This window comes from Nelumbo lutea, chromosome 8 (genome assembly GCF_056320005.1).
Source record: "Nelumbo lutea isolate HS-2025 chromosome 8, American lotus-T2T, whole genome shotgun sequence".
NCBI lineage: Eukaryota > Viridiplantae > Streptophyta > Magnoliopsida > Proteales > Nelumbonaceae > Nelumbo > Nelumbo lutea.
Window position 1 is genome coordinate 12,589,256 of NC_142691.1, and position 18,833 is coordinate 12,608,088.

Below are 18,833 nucleotides of genomic sequence, written 5' to 3' on the forward strand. Positions count from 1 at the left end.
TTTGCTGATGGGTTAGCCAAGCAAGGGATGACTGGGGAGTCTCTTTTCTAAGCTCATTTGTAATTCTGCTTTCTTTTATTTTTTGTTGGGAAGTTTATTATGGTAAGATTAAGACCTTTAAAAGCCTACAAAAGAGGAGACCAAATTGGTGCTTATCCCCTAATTGGTGTGTTCTTTGTAAATCTCAGAATGAGGACTATCACCATTTACTGATCTCTTGCTCCTTTCCTACAGTTTTGTGGAATTGGATTCTTACGTTGTTTGAGTGTAGGTGGAATTTGCCATCTGATACTAGCTTGTTGTTTAGTCCGTTTATTTTTTAATGACACACAAAGAGAGGGAGAATTATGTGGAAGTGTACAAGAGCAGCTTTGTTGTGGACAGTTTGGGAAGAAAGGAACACCCGAATCTTTTGTGAAAAAGAAAGAAGCTTCTTGGAAGTTAAAGAATGTATTCTGACAAGGGCAATTCAGTGGCTGAAAACTCTAAAGATCTTTAATGCATGCTCTTTTGATGACCTATGGAGAAGCTGGTTAGCAGTGGCTAATACTTCTACCAGGAAGGACAGACATGGGGTTGAATGGATGCCACCAGGGGAGTTTATCAAGCTGAACTTTGATGGAAGTAGCCGAGGAAATCCAGGACCTTCAGGCATAGGAGGAGTGCTAAGAAACAAAGATAGTAACATTATATCTTTATACTCAGGTCCTGCGGGTGTGGGAGACTCTTTAAGGGCTGAATTACTTGCTGTTGTACAAGGAATCCAGCTTGCAAATCAACTAGGCATAGAGCATCTAATTGTTGAAGGGGATTCCCAGGTGATAGTGGCTTGGCTGAAGCATCTGGACACTGTGATTTGGAGTTTTAGAGATCTTCTCAAAAGGTTAAATGGTTAACAAGGAATTTGACGATCAGAGTTCAGTGGGTAGGCAGATTAGCAAACTCATTAGCTGATTCACTTGCAAAACAAGGGGTTCTCCGAGATACTTTATATTGGGCTTCAGTGTAATTTCTTTTGTACTTATAATTCTATAACTAGCTTTAAAGGAAAGGTTGCATTTCGTGCCTTTCCTCGGGTTACATGTAACTCTTATTTGCTGGTTTAATAAAATTTCACTCATTTATCAAAAAAAAAGATAGTTTATCTCCCCCTCTTTGTACTTATTCTTTATAATTGATTAGTGAAAGTTCTTGTTATTGATAAAAAATGAGGTGTTTGCAAACTCCAAGCCAAGCATCTTGCTTCTCTTACTTAATTACAATATTGCTAGGGCCTGTTCCCTGGTTTGTCATCCACCTGATGATGACTTCTGAATCTCCTTCCACTTAAACATTCATATATCCTGATCAGCATCCAAATCTTGGACCTCGTAAGAGAGATAAACATTCTGCTTGATTTTTTTTTTTTTTGATAAATCTAAAAGTTCTGCTTGATTAGAATCACGATCACCCTCCCCAACAGAACTTGAATATACCATCACACCTTGGTAGTCTCTAAAGACACGAGCTATTCCTGAATTCCCTGGGTTATCAAAGCAACATGCATCAAAGTTCTGCTTAATGCAAGTCAAAAGACGGCGGAATCAAATTCTGAATCCTTAATGATCTATTTATAAATCTGCAACAACTTGTCAACCCCTTGATATATCAAATGACAGCTTTGTGCATTTTCTGTTAATTGTGATTGCACCTATCTGATACTTTGGATTTTCATATGTTGAACATATATCAAGTAACTTTTAAAAAAAGGTCTCAGAATCCAAAGATTGGGATGTACAAATTATAACTTTTCCCTAATGGATCTTCAACTTTTCTTATTTTGCTGTCCTGCTCAGAGGATACCACTGGATTTTCTACAAGGTGAAAAATTCCGAGAAGCAGCAGATCACTATATCAGGCCTCTCTTAACCAAGGTACATATCATGTTTCTGTGCACATGTTCTATTCTGAATGGTTTCTTAGTGCTTGAGGAGCATTGCTTTGTCCTTTTTCTCCTAAAATGTCACTCATATTTGGATCTAATTTGAGAGCATGATTACTTATATTGGTTTTGGTGCTATGCATTTAGGGAGTTCCTTCGCTGTTCTCTGATCTTTATCCTTTGTATGATCACCCAGGCAAGGTTAGTCTGTTTCCTTTCAGAACACAATGAAAAAAATGGAGATATGCTTTTGGAAGTATTTTTTGTTGTTTGCTTCTGTTAAGAGATTTATTTAATTGTTAATGTATTTCTAGCATTATGTTGCTTTTACAGGCAGATATTCTAGAGCAATTGATTCTTGAGTTGGAAGATTCAATTAGAAAGACTGGAGCATATCCAGGGAGGTAATGTATAATCATTGTCATCCAATTCTTAGTGTTTGGATCTTTTATCATACTGCTGGAAAAGTGGGAAATTTCATCTTTGTTTCTCATAAAATGCTTCAAATTTTTCAAGTTGGATTGGGGTTGAATGCTTTTCAATTCGTCACCATATTGTATGCTTTTAATAATAAGATCTTTTCCCCAATCTTATTTATCTGATCAATCCTTGTTAAGCTAAGTTAAGTATCTGTTTTTTCTCCTCTTATGAACTTTTAAAAGCAGGTCATGGTAAGTTAATATTTGATATACCTCCTAGAAATGGAAAGGAAAAAGCATACAATATGGTGACGAATTCTGTTTTCTCTAAATGTCAGCAAGAAAAAGTTGCTCGACAACATTTTTGAGGATAAATTTGCAATTGGCTACCAACAATAAGTTTTTTTTTTCTTTTCCTTTTCTTTTAGCACTTACAGAGTAATACTTTATCTTTCCATTGCTACCATGTTTCCTATTAATCTCAAAATCCAAAGATTTGATTACTCTTTTTCAATAGCGTTTGGCACATGGTTTATCTTAGGATAACAATTTAATTCCCTCGAGCATGCCAATCAGATGTTACTGGTATGCATATAATTGGAGAATGATAATATGTTGTCAACTTGCCATATTATATTTATCACATTACCAGAAGAATGTGGAAATAGACTACTTCTATCTACTTCTCTGATTCTCTTATTTTGTGTATTTCTATGCGTGTTATACTTTTTTTTTCCTTCTCTTTTCTGAATGTGGAAATAATGAGGTATAAGAAATCTCTAAAGGGAAGAGGAGACCAAATCTGTGTTCTTGCAATATGGAGAGAAAGCATAAAATGATAGAATCGCTCTAATATTAAATATTTTGTTTTGTTCAAGCTTGTCACTTTCAAATTTGATTTGGAAGAACATGATTTGTCTCTCTAAATTCTATCAATCTGTCGAAGCAATGACTAGTCATTTTAGTGCTTTTGTCAATGCAATGACAAGAGCGCATAGGCATTGACTAGCTGACAAAACAATAAGTTTTAAATTTAATATATTGATGCAATCCAATAAAAGGAATGTCATTGACCATCTAGTTCACAGTTTTTATTTTGCAAACATAAAAGGGTTAAGCTGGATAGGTTAAGATAGGGAATTACATCCTTTATTTTTTAAAGAAAGAGTGCAACCTCAAGTGTTCAATGTGATGTGGCCTTTGTTTGTGGCGACTCATACCAGCTGACCATTCATTAGAAGAAAAGTTAAAAGAAATTTTCCACTGTTTTCTTTCGTTTTATGCCTTTTTGTCTATTTTATATTCCATCAGCCCAATCATTTTCTGTCAGTTATTTAAAGCAACAGCATTATATAACAAAATAAAAATACATTATTTATTATTAAGTAATTAGAGATACAAATAAACAAGCTTTAAAATAAATTTGTGGTTGACTAGGTTGTCTAGTTGTTAAAATAGACTAGTTGGTGATTTGAGATGCAACTGTCTGTAGTAGGCATCTTGATACCCCTAACACTTGGAGATCTGGAACTAGGCTACCGACATGTCAGAAAGTTCTGCACGTTTTGACAATCAGAGAATTTGATACTAGCAATGTAAATGTGCTTCCAGATTTGAGTTGCAAAATTGCAAAGAATAGAGAGATGATTCTGTTGAGCTTTGGGCTGATATCGCTTGTTATTTATTTACATGGCATAGTTAGGGAGTTATTGGGCCCAAGGTCCATAGTTTTTGTTTAAGTTAAGAGTGTTTACTTAGATTTTACAAGTGCTAGCAGCAACCATTTGACCGTTTAGTTAGGGATTTTACCCTGATCAATGACTGTTTAGTTTCTAGTGCTAGCAGCAACCATTTGACTAAGTTAAAACCTATCACAATTAAATAATCTATTTCTGGAATCATGTGAGGATCTAAGTTGTACAATGGTTTAATATTCTGTTGTGTATCAACTTAGTTGAATGACCAATGCTTCTATGATGCTTTTAGTCCTAGTTCAGTGACTACTCAACTCTGTTGCCTGAATATTTTTTGTTTTTACCTTGATGTTGAATAATTCTATGAAGTTCTGTTTATTTTTCATATCATGAATCTCAATCTCTCCCTCCCTCCTTCCCATTTCTCTCTCTCTCTCTCTCTCACTCCCCCCCCCCCCCCCCCCATTTTATACTCTGACTGAAATGGAAATATTTCATCTTGCTTGCAGGGCTGTGGAGCCGCCTTCAACGCTAATGTGGACTTTGTTTTTGTCAGCTCAGGTTTTACCCTGCAGTTGTCTTTGTTGAAATTTTTTAAGTTCCTATGTTCACTGGTCTTTTTATCAGGAATATTCTTGTTGAATCTCTGATGCAGCATTACGATAGAAGGGGCCAATTTGATATTGCTCTTACTAAAATTGATGAAGCTATTGATCATACTCCTACAGTGATTGATCTATACTCTGTCAAGGTTCGTATGACTGATCCATACTTGTCATTCCATTATAGAAAGAGCTTTAGCCCTCAGAATGAATGCTTTGTTCAGGTCAGGTATAAGATCAGCAATGTTCCAGCTGAGTCACTGGCTAGGGATGGGATAGAAAATCCTGTATTGGGGTTCTACTTACCAGGGAAAACTCTAGGGCATATATGTGTCTGCGTTCTGATATAACATCCTTCAATGTAGTCAGGCTTTGTGGCTTCTGTACATTCTTTCATCTTTTGATAAAGCTGCCTTTTTCTAATCTCTATGACTGATCAGAGAAAAAAGGAAAAAAGGGAAAGCTCTGCAAACATTGTTTGTATTTTCCATTTTCTAATTTACCCATGGTGTTTATACCTCTTAATACTAAGGTCTTCCTGTTCTACACTCTCCATTTTCTAATTTGCTTTGGCAATAGCTTTATTTGAGCTTTGCTTTGTTTAACCTTGTGTTTTTTAAGCTCTGGAATTGGAATCCCATTCCCTTTTCTGGTGGAATGGCATTCCTCTATCTGAGGGAATGGTCATTCCCTCCCCCTCCCTTGGGAATGAGAATTGATTCCAGCTGATTCCGATTGCGATTCCCGTTTGAACCAAACAGGCAGGAGGAATATACCATTCCCATTCCAAATCCAATGGATTTTGATTCTGATTCTGAAATTTTTTGTTTTTTCCCACTTCATCCAATTTCCCCAACCAACCCTTCATCCGCTCTTTAGATTGCTTCGGGGTACATCACATCTAAATCTTGCTTTGATAAACTTATCATTTTGCATCTCTATAAACTTTTGTGCCTTTGGAATATGGCATGTAATGGGTGGATTAAGGAACAGCCACTATATTCCACTTATTTATCAAAATGCTCTCTAATTTTGGTCATTCAAGTTCACTTATTGAATGTGCATGTGTATTTTTAGGCTTTTCTTATTTGGTAACAACAATTGTTTAGGAGATTTGTTGTTTGGTTCCGATATTCATGTGAGTATTATTTGTATTTTTGAGTCTTGTTGTTCTGTTTTTTAAGCAATGTTGTTGGGTGTCTTTTTCTACCTTCTCAGATTCTGGGGTTCATATTTTACCCTTTTGAGTTCTGCTTTCTGTAATTTTCTTTATATTTATGAAATATTGATGTGTAATCAAATGTATTTAGTAATGTGTAAGTACAGACATGTCAGAAGGGCCTTGCAACCTACCTTTCAAATAAAAAACAATAAACTAAATACAAAATTTGAGACTAGTGATATATATAAATGTGTATGTGCATGTCTTTCCATTCCTCTTTCTGCCCTTCTTTCACAAACGTAAATCTTAGCCCCTATACCTTGCCATATGTTTGGAATTAGTTCATTCCATGGCACCATTTGTTTTATGTGAAAGTTGAAAGTTTTGGGTGGCTATTATTACTTGTGCAGAATTCCTATATAAGGAGGGGTGAAGGGCTGTGACATGTATCGCGGGAATGAACATTAGCTGCTCCAGATGTTCCCCATATGATGGACCTTGAGACAGCCTGTAGGTTGAGTTGTTGTGATGAGAAAATAATTTCCTAAACGAGATTTTACATTTTTGTGCTTAATATATGAAGTATGTTAATTAAGAAAACTTCCAACCGAAGCAGCCATTCTCTTCCATAATCTCACTCTTCTTTACTTTTCTTGTTCCTCCTTCCATGGCACATATCTATGCCTACCACTTTTCTCTTCAATTCTTGTGAAGCAAGATCTATGTCCACCATTTTCTATCTCTTGTACAAATCTATATTACCTCTGCAGATGCCATCCATTATTCTAGATCCCAGTCTCTCTTAGGCAACAATAACAGTTATATAGATTCAAAAGGGTTTAGCTATCATGTTGACATTGTGTAAGACGTAAATCCCCTAGTTCTCAACCCTAAAATCCAATGGTTGAAAAAAGGTTTTCTTTTCCTTTTTTTTCCCTTTTATTTCTTTATATTTTAGCCATGTTGCATTTCAGGAAGATGCTTTGGTCACCTGTTCTGTTAATTCGACCTCTGCAGATTTATTGAATCTCTTTTTTGACAAATTTATGCTTTTGTTCATTAGCAGTACTATTCTTCTAATGTACTTTGCTATCTGAAGGTGGTTCTATCCTTTAGTTATTTCAGAGATTATTTGGTTGCAGGGGAGGATATTGAAGCATGCAGGTGACTTGGTAGCTGCTGCAGCTTCGGCAGATGAAGCTAGGTCTATGGACCTTGCAGATCGCTTCATAAACAGTGAATGTGTTAAGCGTATGCTTCAGGCTGATCAGGTACATCTTCATGTTCTGCAACAGTGCCCCCCCAAGAAAAGGCAAAGCTCTTGCCTTAATTTTTTACCAATTCTACGCTTCTGTATTTGTATTTTCCTTGTTGTTTTCCTATGTTCTTTTGTTCTTGTGAAACTGATGACTGATGATTGTTAATTTGTTACCCCCAAAGGTTGGATTGGCAGAAAAAACAGCTGTGTTATTCACAAAGGATGGAGATCAACATAATAACCTTCATGACATGCAGTGCATGTGGTACGATCCCTTTTCTTTGAATAGTAGCACATATAGTTTGACTGTGTTAATTCTTTGGTTTTGTATAGTTACCAACAGTAGTGTTGTTTATACATCAATTAGTTAATGGCTGATCATTTCAGTGCCACACTGATGGTGTCATTCACTACTCAGCCAATACTCATGACCCAATTGCTTAGGATGATTGATTGTTGATTAAGTAAACTAACTGTTAGTTTTATATAGTTCACTACGAAGCTATTTTTATGTCTTGTTACTGTTTATGTCCAATCATTCAAAATAGTATTTTATAATCCTTTGTGATGGCATGTAGCTAATAAGGTATATATAATAGAAATAAAATAAAAGAGGAAAGTGGGTGAGGAGAACCTTCAAAGCATTTTTCCAGCTGGTCATATGCTGGTTTAGAGTTGCCTCAAATAAGGGAACTACCAATTGTTCTTTCTCTCTCTTTCTCTGGTGGTTGTGTGCATACCATCTCTAAAGTGTTGTTTAGAGGCTTTTTACTCTCTTCCTCTTTCACTAACCCTAGGCCTCATTAGTTAAAGCACTGCATAGGGATGTCAAAATGACTAGTGATCTCCTTGTTGCATTTACAATATTGTCTAACAATTGCCCATAAGCTGCTAACTTTGTTGGCTTATGCATCCTGAGAAGGTATGAACTTGCTTCTGGTGAAAGTTATTATCGACAAGGTGATCTTGGGCGAGCTTTGAAAAAATTCTTGGCTGTGGAGAAGCATTATGTGGATATGAATGAAGATCAATTTGATTTCCATTCATATTGTTTAAGAAAAATGACTCTTCGTGCCTACGTGGAAATGCTGAAATTTCAAGATCGCTTGCATTCACATGCATATTTTCATAAAGCGGCAGCTGGAGCTATCAGGTGATTTTTTTTAATTCTTTGTTTTATGTTGAAATTTGTTTTGAGATATTTGGTTGAGTGTGTTCCCCACTTTTCTGGCCATGTGTCTGCATGCTTCTAGTGCTCAATGCAAATAATGTGGGTTAGTCTTATTTGGAAGATTTACTTTTGATGCAATGACCAAGTTTCAAGGGCAATGCTTTAAACCTCAAGTCAAAGCTGACCTGGTGATGGAGCGGCTTGGCCCAACCTAGCTGGGTTGGCAGCCTGATTGGTTCAGCCTACCATTTAGTTGATCCTTGAAGCAGTTTGATTGTCAGTTTCACTGCCTTATTCTGGGCTTTGCACATTCTCTGATTTGGAAGTATGACTGGGTAGTTGAAAGGACCGATTTCTAGCGTGTTTTAATCAATTAATGTCTCCTCTATAAAGATTTTCTCCAGAATACTGGGGATACCGTGGCTGTAATATATGACAGAATTTGTCATTTGCTAATGTCCATTTTTTATCAAATTGCGACGAATTGTGTCATGATTAAGTTTATTCGGTTGTTTGAATACAGATGCTATTTAAAATTATATGATTCTCCATCAAAATCAGCAACTGAAGAAGATGATGAAATGTCAAAGTTGCCACCTTCTCTGAAAAAGAAAATGAGACAAAAACAGAGAAAAGCAGAAGCCCGTGCTAAGAAAGTATGGTATTCTTTTCTCCTATCATCTCTTGGTGGTATTCTTATCTAATAGACTAGAGATGATATCTTGCATTTATGTAGGAAGCTGAAGAGAAAAATGAGGAGTCAAATGCTGTTAGTGTCTCTAAATCTGGAAAGCGGCAACATACAAAACCAGTTGATCTTGATCCCAATGGAGAGAAGTTGTTGCAGGTGGTTTTAGATTCCTGGTTTATTTCTTTTTCTGGCTTTCATATATCTTACTTCTATGTGGACATTTTAATGCTGACACCATGTCAACCAGAATTTTGCAAACTTTTTGGAGATGTAACTGTCATTCTGTGTTCTCTTATACGATGGTACAGGTTGAAGATCCATTATTAGAAGCTACAAAATATTTGAAGTTACTCCAAAAGCATTCTTCAGATACCTTGGACACACACTTGCTTTCTTTTGAAGTTAACATGAGAAAGCAGAAGGTGTTGCTTGCCTTTCAGGTACTTAAAATTCGACTTTGTCCTGTGTACCCTTATTTTTAATCATTTTTAGTTTTAAAAGTCTTGGTGTACGTGCATCTAGCTGCTGGCATTTAGAACATATGAGGAAAATTTATCCAAATTTGTTGGAAATTGATATGAAGAATTTTGTAACTATTTAGTTTCACATGTTATGGTGTCTTTAAGGGTACAAATTGAAGAGCTCTGCACATGGTAGTCATTATATTGTTCCTAGTAATGGTGAATAATCTCTTTTGTGGTCATTGCCTTTGCTTTCTTGTTTCCGTGGTGATAAAATGTATACAAGAATGAATATTATACATATGCCATTCATGGAGTCAGAACAAAATTCACATTATTTATTGTTTTTTACACCTATTTAGATAGAAAAACACATTAAAAGGAAACATTAGTGTCAAATGTACCTTCCTCACATTCTTTATAGTATGCAAACCTATCTTCTCAGTTCTGGCAGTAAATTAGGGAAATATTCCTATTAGTGGAGCACTAGCATTCAATTTTCATGTGGAGGTCACCATTGACCTCTTTTTTTTTTATAGCACCCCTTTCCTTTTTGTCTTTTTTATGAGCAGTTCAGAACATTTTTAATAGAACAGTGAAACAATTATTTATTCTGCAATGGGGTCTTGTACTCTTGCCAAGAACTACAAATATAATTATTTTATGAGATTTAGTTGGAACCTGTTAGAAAAGGTGAAACAATGAGTGTATTTATAAAACTGGATACAAAAATCGGCTTCACAAATCGTGTTTTGTTCACAAATTACAATGCTGGCATTACACATGACAACTTGTCATTGTCAACTAGATGTCTATCTTCATAAGAATCTAGTAGTTCTTCATTGGAACAACTAAATGAGTTATTCATCAAGAAAAAAAAAACAACCAAATGAGTTTCTTCTTGTGCTTAGAGAACTAATGTGTGTTATGATGCTGTCGAGAGGCTTGAAAGGATACTGATGAAAGATCATGATAACACAGAGAGAGGCTAACTAATTCAGAAATGTGAAGTTTCATGTGGGACTGAGGGATGGAAAAGGACCATCTAATGAACTCAGAAATGGTGTCCAGGAGGGCACAAAAGATACTGATAAAAAACAGAGAGAGAGGCTAGAAAATATCATGTGAAGTTTCATGTGGGATCTGGGGGATGAAAAAGGAATATCTAATTAATTCAGAAATGGTGTCCAGGAGGATTAGGCCTGGAGAGACTTTAAGTTTAGGAATTCGTCTCACTGAATTAGTTGCAACACATTGGATACAGGACTGGCAAGAACAAATTTGTCCTCTTAGGTGTGATCCGGGGAAGGAGTTTACTCTCCAAACTAAAGCTTTCAGATTGTATTCTATATTCTCTTCAAAACTGTCCCATTTCCTTGATATTTCCGTTCCTGGTATTTCATGGAATTCGGGATTTTGGAGAGGTATGAAGGATAGGGAATCTGAAGATCTCATAACCCCCCCTCCTAGACATCTTAGAAGGGGTTCTGTTTTATGGTAATGGAAGTTGTAGTAGGGTCCAGTCAATTGATACGAGTGGAACTCTTTTCTTTTTGTGCTTCCTTTTTCAAGGCTATATGTCCTCTTGTTCCTTTTGTGTATCCAATCAAAGCAGTTTTGAAAATAAGGGGGTTCTTTTGAAAGTTTTTTGATTAATTTCTTTTGGAAGTTCTGTATTAAAAAATTAATCTGTGAGGTTACTTCAAAGGAGACCACTTTGTGCTCTTACACCTCATAGGTGTTATCTCTGCGAAGCTAATATAAGATCACTTTATATTTGCCAATCTCCTGTAACGTCCAAGAGGGAGAAGGATCATGTTCTGACTGCCAATGTACTAGGGTTACATTACTGTGGTCCATTTAGGAGGAGAGAAATCCCTGATTATTGTCAGATAAGGACAGAATGTTGGAGGCATTGGTTACTTGTTTACAACAAGAGTAGCTGATTGATTACAGATATGAAGAATTCAAGGATTTCACTACTGATGACATCATCAAGAACTAAGGGTTCATTTGGTTGATGGCCAGAGTCGGAATCGAAATCCCCTAGAATCATAATCAGATCCACCTATTCCCTGTCTGTTTGGTTCAGACAGGAACCAGAATTGGATTCCATAAGATGGAATGAGATAAATAGGATTTGGGGTAAGCCGGTAAAGGTGCATAGGATTTGGGGATTTTTTAAGTAACTTGTCTTTTTTTTAGCCCAGATGGAATGAGATTCTCATTCCCAAGAGGGGAGGCCAGAATGGCCATTCCCTCAAATGAGAGAACGACATTCCATGAGGAATGGGAATCAGAATCCCATTCCACCCAACCAAACGGATGGAATAGGAATGGCCCATTCCGATTCCGATTCTAGTCGCCCTGCAGAAGATTCCTTAAACTGCACCTGATGGTTGCTGTATCAACAATTTTAGGAGATCAATGGACAGAGTAGTCAGAAATCATAGTGAAGATATCATACCAGTGGTAGTCAGGCCCCATTGCAGTGTGGACTGCAATAGAGGTAGAACTGTTATTCATGCTTCAATGTCTGAGACATTGTTCTTCTCTAAACCTTTGAGGTAGAGACGTGCTGCTAATGCACTGGCAAATGAAATAATAGAGACTTTATTCTTCTGCACTCTTATAATTTTTCTGAAATAATAAAATTTTTACCTTATCATTAATGATTAAAAAAGCTAACCAAATTTCCCAGGAAATGTGATTGGTCAGTTAAGCATTGTGTAAGCAAATTTACAATCTTCAGACATTTAAATTGATTATTGAAATGGAATAGTTGTATTTTTTTTTATTCTGCACAGTTTCATAATTTATTGATGGATATAATTTCTCATTTCTTTTCAGGCTGTAAAGCAGTTGCTTAGGTTGGATGCAGATAATCCCGACACTCATCGATGCTTGGTATGCCAACTCTCCTGATATGATAAACGAGGAATTAAATGCAAATCACAAACGATCTTATTATCATCTTCATTTGCTAATCTTGGACCTACTGCAGATAAGATTCTTCCATAAGGTGGATAGCATGGCAGCTCCAGTGACTGATTCAGAGAAACTCATTTGGAAGGTCTTGGAAGCAGAGCGCCCTGATCTGAGGTTCCTCTTGGCATATCATTTTCTTGATATAAATTTGTTTAATTCTTAAGACCTTGAAATATCAATAGTGACTTTGTTCCTTGCAGTCAATTGCATGGGAAATCTCTGATTGAAGCAAATAGTTGCTTCCTTGAGAAACATAAAGGTTTTTATCTTCTTTCCCCATCCATATGGACAGACACAGTATGACAGTACTATAGTTGAAAAGTTTTTTGCTGATTCTTTTATTCTTTTTGCATTTTTATTTTCCGAAGATTCCTTGTTGCATAGAGCATCGGCTGCAGAAATGTTGTTTGTTTTGGATCCTGAAAAGAAAACTGAAGCTATAAAACTTGTTGAAGATTCAACGAACAATCCGGTGCAAGCGTAATGTCTCTTTCCATGATTTATGCAGTTTATATTGTTTGAACTGTTTTCCCAACAGATCCAATAACTAAAAAGGGAATCACAAAGATTGAAGCGTTGGTTGTTTTGCTAACCAGAAACGGAGCATTGAGAGCAGTGAAGGAATGGAAGCTCAAGGATTGTATTGCAGTCCACAAACTCCTTGAAACAGTCCTCAGTGATCCCGATGCCGCATCTAGTAAGTCTCATATATCATCTTCCACTTCCATGTTTGACACAATACTGTGTCAAAATACTCAAGCCCATCAAACTCAGTTGTATCATCTTTGTTGGAACATCATGTCCATTCATAGATTGGATGTATTCCCTCTGTTCAATTGGGAATCAACATAGGTCAGGAAACTGTTTGTGCATGTTACTAAAATGGCCATTTCTCTTGCAGGATGGAAAACACGATGTGCTGAATATTTCCCTTTCTCAACATACTTTGAAGGTACACGCAGCTCAGCCTTCTCCAAATCTGCTGACCATCAAGAAGCTGGCATAAGTGGAGATTCTCACTCCTTGAATGGAAAATTAGAGGATTTCAACAATCTAACCATTTAATATCACATCTGCACCTTACTTACCTTGAAGAATTATAGATCCAAGAGAGCATAGAGAAAGTGCCACAAAAGTCTGAATCACGCTGGGCTTGGGGACAAAGGATGTGGTACCCGACGACTCCTAAGGAGGGAAGCTCATGCGGAAATATTTGTCCTTCGAGGTTTTGTCAGCAAATGCTATGAGACTCTTTTCCTGATGGCCATTTCTTCCACCCGGTTGCTGGATGGATTCCGTTTAAAATGTGTATACTTTGTTAGTTGGTTGTGTTGTGAGGGTTGCTGAATCGTATACCCAACTCTGTTGAATCAGAATCCTAGATAGTGGGGTTATAGAACGTGCAGCGTTTCGACTTTCGAGGCTATAAATGTTTTAAGGTCAAGGAGAGCGTTGATACGTGTCTTGGGTACTGGTCCTGCATCCGGTCATAATGTTGAGCAACAACATTTTGCCCTGATGAGCCTATCTCCAGTGTTTGTTGTACTCAACTTTTGATTTTCTTGGCCATTGTCTCAAGTTATTGTACCACAGAACATGGAAAATTTTGGCATGATTTCATATTGTACCAATTGAATTTGCAGCGATGATCAACAAACAGCGTTGGGAGTGAAGAGAAATAATAAGTTAACATTTTGTTATTGTGTGATCAAGTCTGTTCTGTCTCTGTAGGGGTTTCCTCGTCTTGGCAATCTGTTACTCGTACCCTTCTGTACCAAGGCATGACCCTACTATTTCAATAAAATCCCACTGATTCAAAACTGTTAAAATTCTGCGTATTTCATCAGGCATTCATGAAGAGTCATGTTGCAGGTGAATGTGCCTTAAAATCCTCTTCCGTAAGATGTACATCTTGGGGGCCTCACACCCAAAAACAAACACTGAAATATCAAGGTCTGATCTCTGAGAAAATTCATTCCAGAACACTTTGAGGCAAAGGCCCAAGGGTCGTGTTGTTGTAGGAGTTATTGGTGCTAGCGTGGATTTTTTTTTTTTTTATTATTAATTTAATGCTGTCTGGTTTGAAGGAAAAGGTGGGGAAAGGAATGGAAAGGTGGAGAAACTTGTACAAACTACAAACCTTGTATGGTTTCCCTACTTTTCCCTTTGCCTTTTCCTTCAAACCAACACAGCCCAAGAGATTATACTTAAATAAGGCTGTAGTGTAGTGCTGCAGCAAAGTCAAAAACCTATTCTAGAGCTAGAAACCTATGTTTTTTTTTTTTTTTGTTTTTTTGTATATTGCAATGTAATTACACCTTTGGCAAATAATGCTTGGTCCATGCAAGGCGTGATTGCCATTCAACTGGAACCTCACTGAGCTGATTCAAGAAATTTCCTCTTAATTGTCAATGAATTTCGTTGAGATCATTCTTCCCGTTTAAATTACATCTCCTGTAATGCACCGATTCAATGGAGTTCACTGGATGTGGGTCATGTGCCAAGGAACCTATTTGTTTGTAGAGATCATAGTTCAATTCTCTTCTATATTGAGCTCCATGGAATACATCCTTTTTGGGCTAATACGTTAGTGGGCCACTCCACTTGGTCCCACCCAAGAATCTTTCATCTTGATGGGCCCAACATGTATACGCTTGATGGGCCCAAGCAAGGTTCAAAATATCGATACATCCGATACAGCAATAAGGGTGTATTGGGTGAATTGATACTATTTTTTTTTTTTTTTGAAACCGGTTCAAGGGGGCCGGTTTAGGGCTCTTCTACCCCCTGAACTGGTTAGACCCCCGGAAAACCCACTATAAGGGCATATCGGAGGGGTCCCGAAATGATACGTATCGATACTTTGAACCTTGGGCCCAAGTGCTTACAGATAGGAATCAATCCTGAAAGCAAAGCATGAGCCCTATTTGACCCTGTGCAAATAATGGGCAAAATTGCATCAACCATGCGATTTCGCCTATTATTAAAAAGCAGATAAAGCAAAATGCTGGGAAACATACGATTATGTGAATATGGCGGCAGGTGGAAAATTAGAAAAAAGTTGTGGATCCAATAGAATCTGAATTTGGTGCTATTTTGGAAGCCCTTTATTCTTGTTATTTCTCAATGATGGAAGGGACTTAAAAACCGTCATAGAAGGATGCAATGCAATGGTTCAACATCTATGGACTTTTTTGAAATGGCTTCACAAATTTTTATGATTTAGTATGTGTTTGGTATAGTTTCTGTTTACTAAATAAATGTTTATACTTGATTTGTCTTCAAACCTGAGAAAAATACTTGGTAAATTTTTTATGGATAACTAGGTGCTACATCAGTGAAACAGTGAATAAATGCTCAACCTTTGGGGAAGTGTTAAAATGAAGATTCCTCCAATGGTTGATGTATACATAAATCAAAACTTACTTTTGTGAATATCAATGCATACGGATAAAAACGAAGAAAAAATGCTGATTTGATGATGACATAACAATATTTTGATAAATGCCTATCACAAAATGCCCACGGGACAAAAGCTTAATGTTTGTTAAATTTGTATACAAAAGACCTTGAGTTAGACACTCATACCGTTGCACAAAAAGCTAAGTCTATTTGGGGAAAGATTAATTGTGTGGAACTTTGCCCCGCATTGGGCTCTGCCTTTTGTTTGTAATCCTGTTAGTGTTTTGTAATAAGTTGCAGACCTTCAAGCAAGCAACTAGTAGCTACCAAGCAATTAACGGTGCTGTTAAATTTGTTTACAAGTGCAAAAAACGTTTTGTTTGTAGTCCTGTTTAGCGTAGGGCTGCAAGTTGGGCCAGGTTGGGTTGGGCTGAGTTGATGATCAGGTTAGGGTTGAAATTCTTGAATCCTACCTTAGTTCGGGTTGGGTTAGGGTTGACCCCTCGGGCAACCCGACCCCCTATAGTACTAGACTATTAGTCTACAACTCTACTACACATCATATATATATATATACAATGATTTGTTTAGATGTATGATAGTTGTATAGCCCCCCTACATACTATCATGCTTTTCTTTAAGTTATTCACAGGTACTTGACTACTTGTCTCTTGTAATTTTTATGTGTGACCTATTAAATGGATTCAAATTATTTGTTTGATCCTATGAATTATTATTAGTGATTTTATTTCCATAATTTTATGTTTCATTATTGTTGATTTCATAAATTTATATTTTTGAGAAAAATTCTATCATAAGTCATAATTCATGATAAATAATTACTTATATTTCTACTAGATTTTAAGGGATGGGAAGATTGAGTTGGGTCCAACCCGAGCCCAACCCAACCCGAAGTTGACATCGGGTTGGGTTAGGGTTGAAGGAATTAGTTAGGGTTGAGTAGGTCGGGTTGGGTTAGGGTTAGGCTTAGGGGTTTAGAACATCGGGTTGGGCTAGGGTTGGCCCCAACCCGACCTAACTTGGCCTGACTTGCAGCCCGAGTTTAGCGGTTCAGCCCCGGACTCATCACTCACCAATACTCATACAAGCGGCAGTGGCACACCCAGTTCTTGGGCAGAACAAGTTCACCGGTCCCATATTAGCAAGCTTGTCAAATCTTTTTGACTCTTTTATGCTTTTTGGGAAAATCTATGATGCGGAAAAGATATGGTATGGGAAGAGTTTTAATCAATCAAAACTCACCCATGAATTTTGATAAATAACACTTGATCGGGTACAACGTTTATCATGGTTTTTAAAACTGACCTAGAGATCGAACCAGTTAGGGGTCCGGTTACCGGGTCGAATGGTCGGCCCGTTCTGACAAAAAAAATTAAAAATAAAAAACGAGCAAAATCGTTCGAACGGTTAACCGCCCAAGTCAACGGTTTGCTGACCAAAATCAATGGTTTTTTGGGAAATCCCGGTTTTGGGAAAAAACGGAACCGGTCAACTTACCAGTTCCCGTTTTTCCAGTCCAATCGTTCAGTCCAGTCCGATTTTGAAAACCATAACGCTTATGATTCCAGTTGATTGGTTAGAAGTTTTTCAGATATCATATTTTTTTCATATCATAGTCGAACCGTTTTTATGCTTTGTGTATATTGGGTAATGTTTGGAGCCGGTATCTTCCTCCACAGTGCCATTTTGTGAGAAAGAAGTGCTGCAATGGTATGCCGTTTTTTGATTTGTTTGCTGTTTGAACCGTAGCTGCTGCCATATAGGCATTTTTCAGTGCCACATCAGAACTCAGACCACACCTTTTCTCGGTTTCTAAGGTGTGATCTGAGAAAACGTTTTTCTAGAAAATGGCACCAGTTCCAAACATTACCTTAGTAGACAATATAACCAACTGGCCCATCTTTTTTACTTTTTTTTTTTTTTTTTGAACCGTGCATAGTTGTACTTTCCAACAGACTGAAATGGAGGATTCTTGTATTTCTCTGTTTAGTCTTGAGAAATTGTGCTTGCTGGATCTGATCTATTATGGAGGATACTCCCTTTACCTTAGCTTCCTTGTGTGGAATAATAATGCAGTGCGTGCTTGTTATGAACGGAATTGGTGTTCGAGTTTCCTGGGCGGGTCATCCAACTGTAGAAAAACTTCGGTACCATGGTTGGTTACTGGGATTTCAGATAAAACACTTCACTAATTATCAGTCTACCACCAAACTAAACTATGTAAATCTCTATTGCAATTAAATCAACTGCAAGCTGCCAAATTCATCATTGAAATGCATTGGTATTTCCATTACTAAATCTAATTAGGTTTCGAGAAGATTGTTGTTGAGAAGCCAGTTATTGCTCTTGCCAATTTCTGAATCGAACAACTGGTTCTGATTCATTTAACTATGACAATTGACAACCATTAATTTGGATAAAATCAATCTCACTAAAATTATCAGTTTACATAATTACATTCTACTACATTTGCTCGATGCTTGTTTGCTTACCGTAGAGATCCATCGTCTCAATAATCTACTTCACTGATATGTTCATTAATCCATGCATCTAAATAATTTTCATCGAGTATAAAGCGATCTCGTTTTCCTCGTCAATGAATTCCCGAGCTTCCCTTCCCCTCAGCTATTGGATGTAAACATGTTATAGATTCTATGCCTACGCCTATTCCACTGGTTAGCTTCCGCACGACCATAATTCACTTGGTAGTTGCTTCTTTCGATTACAGACAGAGACAGTTCATTCCCAAATACCAGACCAGAGTATCGTCCATTCTGTTGGTTAGTCTCTTTATATGAGAGTTGGCCCAATTGTGTCCCAGGGGCCGGGGTGAGATTCTTTTGGCTGTGTTTGGTTGCAGTGCAAAATTATGGTAGTGCAAATGTTTTGGGCACAAGTTTTGATTTATTTTTGTTTCAAATTTTAAATTATTTTGTTTGATTACAATAAAAATGAAATAAAATGAGGCCAAAAAAAAAAAAGTAAAATCCAAAACAAAATTAAACTATTTTTTTTTATTTGCACTCTCATACATTTGTACTAG

General features: G+C 37.0%; 1 protein-coding gene across 2 annotated transcripts in view; it reads left to right on the forward strand.

Moving 5' to 3' along the window:
- The window catches only part of LOC148842770 (N-terminal acetyltransferase A complex auxiliary subunit NAA15-like), a 52,784-nt gene extending 38,705 nt beyond the window's left edge, over positions 1–14,079 (forward strand). For both annotated transcript variants that reach the window (XM_088957201.1, XM_088957202.1), the window contains 17 exons: positions 1,836–1,913; positions 2,069–2,122; positions 2,255–2,325; positions 4,544–4,595; positions 4,690–4,785; positions 6,941–7,069; positions 7,239–7,321; positions 7,979–8,209; positions 8,751–8,883; positions 8,964–9,074; positions 9,227–9,358; positions 12,230–12,286; positions 12,384–12,481; positions 12,568–12,626; positions 12,736–12,847; positions 12,964–13,064; positions 13,269–14,079. In XM_088957201.1, the coding sequence (XP_088813327.1) occupies positions 1,836–1,913; positions 2,069–2,122; positions 2,255–2,325; positions 4,544–4,595; positions 4,690–4,785; positions 6,941–7,069; positions 7,239–7,321; positions 7,979–8,209; positions 8,751–8,883; positions 8,964–9,074; positions 9,227–9,358; positions 12,230–12,286; positions 12,384–12,481; positions 12,568–12,626; positions 12,736–12,847; positions 12,964–13,064; positions 13,269–13,432 (1,761 nt within the window). In that variant the 3' untranslated portion in view covers positions 13,433–14,079. The remainder of the gene's footprint in view (positions 1–1,835; positions 1,914–2,068; positions 2,123–2,254; positions 2,326–4,543; positions 4,596–4,689; positions 4,786–6,940; positions 7,070–7,238; positions 7,322–7,978; positions 8,210–8,750; positions 8,884–8,963; positions 9,075–9,226; positions 9,359–12,229; positions 12,287–12,383; positions 12,482–12,567; positions 12,627–12,735; positions 12,848–12,963; positions 13,065–13,268) is intronic.
- Positions 14,080–18,833: the final 4,754 nt, after the last annotated feature.